The 7,145-nt window shown below is 29.3% G+C and overlaps 1 protein-coding gene across 1 annotated transcript; it reads right to left on the minus strand.

Annotated features, from left to right (window-relative positions):
- Positions 1-2,349: 2,349 nt before the first annotated feature.
- On the minus strand, positions 2,350-3,528 carry LOC130665957 (cyclin-T-like). Its single transcript, XM_057466589.1, has one exon. The coding sequence runs from the start codon at positions 3,526-3,528 to the stop codon at positions 2,350-2,352; it is 1,179 nt and encodes a 392-aa protein (XP_057322572.1).
- Positions 3,529-7,145: the final 3,617 nt, after the last annotated feature.

Consider the following 7,145-nt stretch of genomic DNA (forward strand, 5'->3'; position numbering starts at 1 on the left):
GCGCTGTTCCCACATTTTTCAGATTGCTAAATCTATATAAAAAATAATCTAAATAAAATTTTTTTTAATAATTAATTTATCGAAATTAAAAAATAAAAGATAGATTTTCCATTTTGTTTTTAATTTTTTTTATTAGGAATTACTCCGTTTCAATTAAAATTAAATTTTTTTTAACAACAATTTTATTAAAAAAATCGCTTGCTCATAAAATTATTACTCAAATGTATTTTAATAAATTATTTATTGTTGATATTATTATTATGATTATTGTTAATATTATTAATTTTATAATTATTAATAATGCTTCTATTGTTACTAGAATTTTTTCATTATTTTAACTCAAAATTAATTAAAAACAAAATAAAATTCAATTACCTGTTGTGGTTATAACCTCGAAATTCTTCTTGAATATTATACACAAATTACATATAATATAAATATATATTTGTAAATATAATAATTAATATTTAAATAACATATTTTTGTTTGTGACAAAATACTTATTACGCGTAGAATTATTCTTAATTATTAATAAAAAATGTATCTCTATTAAGAGAGAATACCTAAATGTCAAACCGAAATATTTATATATCTATATCGTACAAGAGAATATTACCACACACAAGTTGGCAGCAGCGCGCGGCAGACATTTACCGGTTACTAACTCGCACTGGGCGGCGTCGCGCCGCTTTTCAATTTCTTTCGCATGAAAATATTTTTTTTCAACAAAATAATTTATTTCTTAGGAGCGGCTAATGCTAGAAATTCTTTTAGAATGTCTAATTCAAGCATTCTAATTTTTTCGACGTCATCCGTCACCGTAATTATGAGAAAATTGCATAATTGTAAAAAAGGCGGCGCCGCGCTCATTGAGCGAGTGACGAAGGGTTAATTCTTTTTAATTCTCTTTTTTAACCAGGGACTGAAACTTCAAGTTCCAATGCAGGCAATAAAAGCGGATGTATAGCTAAATGCTGGATTGTTAATGTGACTTCGCACTTACCTGTTTTAGAATCTTCTTTTTAATCAGCAAGCTCGTTCTTAATTGTTATTTAAAAAAAAATTCAATCATCAATGGAGACTTTAATTTATAATTAATTATTATAAATCGAACTTTAAACTTATGATTACTTTCTTTCGCTAATTATTATTTATTAACTTATACTACATACGTTTCAATTTCTATTGTAAATTTTGCCAATAAAAATTTTAAATATTTATTTAAAAGTGATGTTTGAAATGAAAATGTAATTATTCTTTTTTTCTACTTAATGATTCTATTTTTACTTTACTTATTTTATTTTAAAATAGAGAATAACGAAAACACAAATCAAATTAAAAACAACTGCAGAAATTCTAATTAAATAGATTAATAAATAGTAGTAAGTAAAATTATAAAAAATTAAATATTAAAATAAATTGTGACAATTATCTAAAATTAAAAAAACAAAGTAATTTATTTTTGATATATACAATATACATATATGTAATATAAATAAGGAAATTACATTAATAATTACAATTTTAAATTACGACTTATGATCTACGAGTTTATTAAAAATAACTTACATATTAAAAATGGATTTTTCAAACCAAACAAGGATTAAATTTTTTTTTTTATTTTCCAATGACTTTACTTCTTTGGTATCAAAAAACTTAAAAACAAATATAAATGATAAAAATACAACTTATTAGATTTAATTATACACTTATAAGATAAGTGAAACATTTATGTCATATACATAATATATGTATTAAAAATGAAAAAAATAAATAAGTAATTGTTTTACATAACTACTAATGAATATCACAAATTTGTTAATTATACTTATTAACACTACACCGGTTCCAAACTTAATAATATTAATAAAAAATATTCCTAAAAATATTTCATTGTAATTTTTCCGAATCTTCATTAGTCAGTAATTTAAAAATACCCCTCGTAAGTTAAAGTACTTGGAAGTATACATAAAACATTATAAAATGTAACATTATTCGTACCAATAAATGTTTTCTTCATTTTTTCAATTTCGCTTATGCAGTTAATATTTATCGGAGTACTAAAATCATAAAAATTACTAAATATAAACAAAAATATTATTTCTAAAGATAATAAAAATTACACAATTTTAATGGTGTTTTAAGTTTACAATATCAATTTAAATTTAATAAAATTTTAGGAAACATTGGAGAGTAGTTTACGTTTTGAAAAATTTGGTGGCCCTGAAAAGAGCCGTTTGGTTTATTGAGGATTAGGAAATTAGGAAATCTAATATAATATTCTATCATAATAAATCAATTAATAACATATGTACAAATGATTACTAACATCAAATAGTTTGAAAAAAATTATACGTATTTACATTGCTTAGCAGGAGAAAAAATACTTGCAACATTAGTATCATGTTTCCGTTTACGGTCATTACTATCAGCAATTTCACTGATGCTGATTTTAGGATCTGCTGATATACCATTTATGGTTGTCGGTGTTATTTCAATACTTTTACTTCCAACGGAATTATCTTGCAGATCTTCAGTGGCGTTAGATGAGGATGTCGACGATTCATCATCCGATTTAGCTAACTTTTCTAGTTTCTTTCGATCTAAATACTCTTGATAGCTAATCGTCCGCCGAGTTCTCGATATTTGTTGTCTAGCTGCCCGTGGTGGTGTGACTTCATTAACCGACCTTGTACATTTTAAAGGCTCGCTGCTGTTATCTGGATAACTTGCCAGAGTCACTTGGCCACTAGGACAAACTTTAAACAAATTCATCACTCTGTTCCGAATTTGAGATGAAACTTTACCTAAAATTTCCCTGAATTCTTTTTCCATTCTGATTAATAAATCACACGTAATTTCGGGACCAAAAAACCAAAACCAAGGTTTCTCTTGACTGACTCCTATAATTTTCCACTGAGACGATTGTGCAGTGAAATAGATGCAGAAGCATGCGACAACTGCCGGTTTGTACTTTAAGCACATCGGCGTCAGCTGTAGAGAGTAGGTCGCCATGTGTAGAAAAACTTTACGAAGTTCTCTACTTGCATCGGTTGTTCTGCAGAACTTCAATATATAATCATGTGGATGATTTATTTCTATATTAAATCCCAATATAAGCAGAAAGAAGCACTCATTACAAATTATGGTGTTAACCTCTTCCTGGTACTCAGCAGTGGTGATGTCTAGCGTGTGATTTTTGTCTTTGTTCAGGCAAGTATGTAAAGCTCGAATCACATCTTCGATTTTTTGTGGCACTTTCTTGACTTTTGCTGCCAAAAAAATAACCGTCGTTGCTACCTCATATCTATGAAACTGAGACAATGACTTCTGGGTATAGAATCTGTGCATAAATACCGTTGCAGTATTTATACAGTCTTGAGATAATTTGAGCCGCGTACCCAAATCGTTGATTAAGTAAGCGGCCTGTTGCTTATGATCTAATTCTTTGTCTGCGTTGATACCGTCTCTAAAACTTGGAGAGTTCATCAATTCTTCGTTGTTGAAATACCAATTGCTGCGAGCCATGATGACACAGTATTCAAAATCGACTATCACTTTAGGTACTGTAAAAATTATATTTCACCACAACAGTTGATATACTTTTGAATTTGCACAAACTTTTTTTTCGTACACTTGTAATTTATTCTCGAACGAACTGTACGGTTTGGAGTTCAAGACTAAAATGATGAATATTGACGAGACACCCAGATTTAAGGTATTTTCGAACAAAGCAGTTTAAGATATCGTGCCAATGAAATTGTCGCTCTTAAGAGTAAGAGGATAATGAGTAAGTAATAGTTGGGGTGGAAAGAAAGGTACCTGAGGTAACAAAAGTAAAGGTAAAGGTCATTAAGCTAGTGACGTTTATGAATTTTAAGGTCATGCGGTCTTATAATATTCAGTTGTTAAACTAATTCATATTTTTGGGGATAACCGACTCTGTATCTGCGAACCAATAAAAAAATAAACAAATTGCGAGAAAAATTACACAATTTGAAAAAAATTTATTATATGGATTTTAAATTTATTATTGATGTTCTTTATAAAACACTTTCCATACTTAAATTATTAATAAAAGATCAATAATACACTGTTAAAAATCCGGAGTGAATCCGGATTTAATTTCGATCCGAATTCACTCCGCATTCACTCCGCCGCTCGGAGTTCCGGAGTTTTAAAAACAAATCACCCCGCATGCGGAGTGAATTGGGATTTTTTTTTAGCGGAGTGATCTCGGAGTGACGCGGATTTTATTTTACTCCCAATTCACTCCGGTCCGGAGTGAATTGGGAGTGAAATAAATTTATATTAAGCTGTGAAACAATGTGTATGTGTGTGAGTTCGTGTTTGCGTGCATGTGTGTTTTCGGGTGTGTGCAGGTGTTTGTGTGTGTGTGTGTGTGTGTGTGTGTGTGTGTGTGTGTGTGTGTGTGTGTGTGTGTGCGAATGTGTGCTTGTGTCTGTTCGGGTGTGTTTGTGCAAATATGCGTGTGTGTGTGTTCGGATGTATACGTGCGTGTGTGAAAATGTGTGCGAATGTGCAAATATGTGCGTGTGTGCGAATGTGTGCGTGTGTGTTCGGGTGTGGGTGCGTGTGTTTGCGAGTGTGCGATTGCTTGTGCGTGTGTGTGTGCGTATCAGCTGATCAATAATATAATACGCGAGTTTTTACTTCAATTTTATTGAGTGGAGTTATTTTGTATTAATAATATTTCCAAAACTCCTCTCTGAAGTGAATTTCACTCCGGAGAAATTAAATTAATAAAAAATTATCTACTCCGCGAAATCTCTCCTTTGGAGTGAATTTTACTCCGAGGGGAGTGAATAATTAAAAATTCATTCACTTCGCATTCACTCCAGATTTAATCCGCGAATTTTTTACAGTTTACCGGACAGGATTTTGAACTTTAGGTGTAGGTACCCTGCAAAAATTTCGCGGAGTGAGTGCGGATTAAATCCGGAGTGAATGCGGTGTAAACGCGAAGTAGATGATTTTTTATTAATTTATGAATCCTTCCGGAGTGAAATTTACTCCGAAGAGGAGTGTTGGAAATATTATTAATGAAAAATAACTCCACAGAATAAAATTGAAGTAATAACTTTCGTTCAATATTAATATTCAGAGCTCAAAATTTACCAGAATTTTTAACTTCCTGCTAAGAAAATTGAAAATTAAAAAAAAAAGAAAAAAACAAGGAAGTTATCGGTTTCAGTCCGATTTTCGAAAATCGACTTTCTAACAGATCTTGACGTTTTGAGGTTCTCGGGAGTTATACTGACTAATTTTTACAACAATGTCCGAGTGTATGTACGTATGTAAATATTCTGTAATTTTTTAACGGATGAATCGATTTTGATCTCTAAGGTGGCATTCGACGCTGCTTGTTATCTCCCACAAGCTGTGAAAATTAAGCTTGTAAATATTATTTTTTATATTATTTACTCTATTTATTTATCGTTTTAAATTTCTCTGATGTCTGCTACATTCACAATCATATTTTTTGAAAATAATAAGCGCAATTAGATCGTGAAAGATCTTTCATATGTATTTAAAAAAAAAATTTTCTTTCTAAGATGACACTAAATTTTGTAATTTTGTAATATACGAGCATTTCTATTTCCCTGCAGACGCCAATATAATAATCGTCTAGACAATATCTTAACAATTATTATTCTAATACTTAAAATATTCAGGTTCATTAATATACATTCTAGACTATATAAGAGTTCTCGATAAGTTAATGATTTAAGCTCTACCTGAAATGATGATGAATAAATACAAATATTTTGTAATACTAATTTCAAGCGCCATGCGGGTGCATTCAGGATAATGAGTCTTACGCGTTAACATTATACCTGAAAGAACTTCACGGTCAAATTGTACCTGCATCCTAATGACTGATGTGTCATGATAATGTCGGTATAGTACTTATCGTCATATTTAAATGTTAGCTTAATTTTAACACCTGGCAAATGAAAAGGCTTCCAATGTTTATTAAATCGTCAATAATGGGTCATAAATTATTTATATCTTAAGAGTAGAAAGATAATTATATAGTTATAGAAAGTTAATGAGAGATAGACTGGACAACTATAATAGTCGAGACTTATGGAGAGTATATAGTCTCCATAGTCGAGACAATGGTCCAATTGGGAATTCCGTATTGTTAAATGGACAATTAATTTTGGTAGAAAGAAAAAATTTCTAGTATCTTTTGCCCTAAATTAAAAAATTTTTAATTTTCGCATATTTTTGTGCATATTTTCATTTTTTTCAATTTTCAAATTGTATCGTCCAAAAAAAAAAAATCCAACAGTTGTGAACTGTCTGCTACCTTCAGGATCATTAAAGAATTAATAACTAACTCGAATAAAAATTAAATTTCTTAATGATAATTAAATACACGGTAAATTTGGTAAGGAACTCTAAAGCAAAAAAAAAATTAATTGTTCATGAACAATTATAAGTAATACAGAAAAAAGTATATCCGGGAAAAAATGTTCAGGCCTGATCAGACATGAGCAGGCCTGAACATTTTTCATGTCTAATCAGGCCTGAATACTCATGCCTGCTCATGCATGATCAGGTCTGAAGGCTCATGTACAAACGGATCGGATTTAATTATTCTTCCTGGATCTGAAACAATAGATGCTTCTTACTTTCACCTATATTAAAAGTTGTAAATATAAATATTTGAATATTTAATTATAGTATTTATATCCTATAATGGAAATTAGTGATTATAAAAATTAAAATCCGAATATTACATAAAATTTTAGTTAACTTTAGGTTTATTTATTTACGAGCTTGAGACTTATTAATAGTTATCCAATTACAAATATATTAATGTTTGTTAATTGTTATTATTATCACTAATCTTTTAAAAAAATTATTAAATATTATCTGTAACATTTGGTTAACCTTTGGTTCATTTATTTTAGAACTACAAACTCTTAAATATTTATTTAATTACGCGTATATTAATGTTTATTTATTGTTGTTAATATCACTTAATTATTATTAAAAGTTATTAAATATTAACTATAATATTCGTTTAACCTTTGGTTAATTTTTTTTTAAATTAACTTAAGTATTTAAGTTAATATATAGAAGTAAATAGAGGTAATAAATATTGTTATTTA

The sequence above is a fragment of the Microplitis mediator genome, chromosome 3 (genome assembly GCF_029852145.1).
Source record: "Microplitis mediator isolate UGA2020A chromosome 3, iyMicMedi2.1, whole genome shotgun sequence".
NCBI classification, from domain to species: Eukaryota; Metazoa; Arthropoda; class Insecta; order Hymenoptera; family Braconidae; genus Microplitis; species Microplitis mediator.

Excerpts from the sequence above, each read along its gene's own strand:
- LOC130665957 (XM_057466589.1), bottom strand. The coding sequence starts at position 3,528 with ATGGCTCGCAGCAATTGGTATTTCAACAACGAAGAATTGATGAACTCT.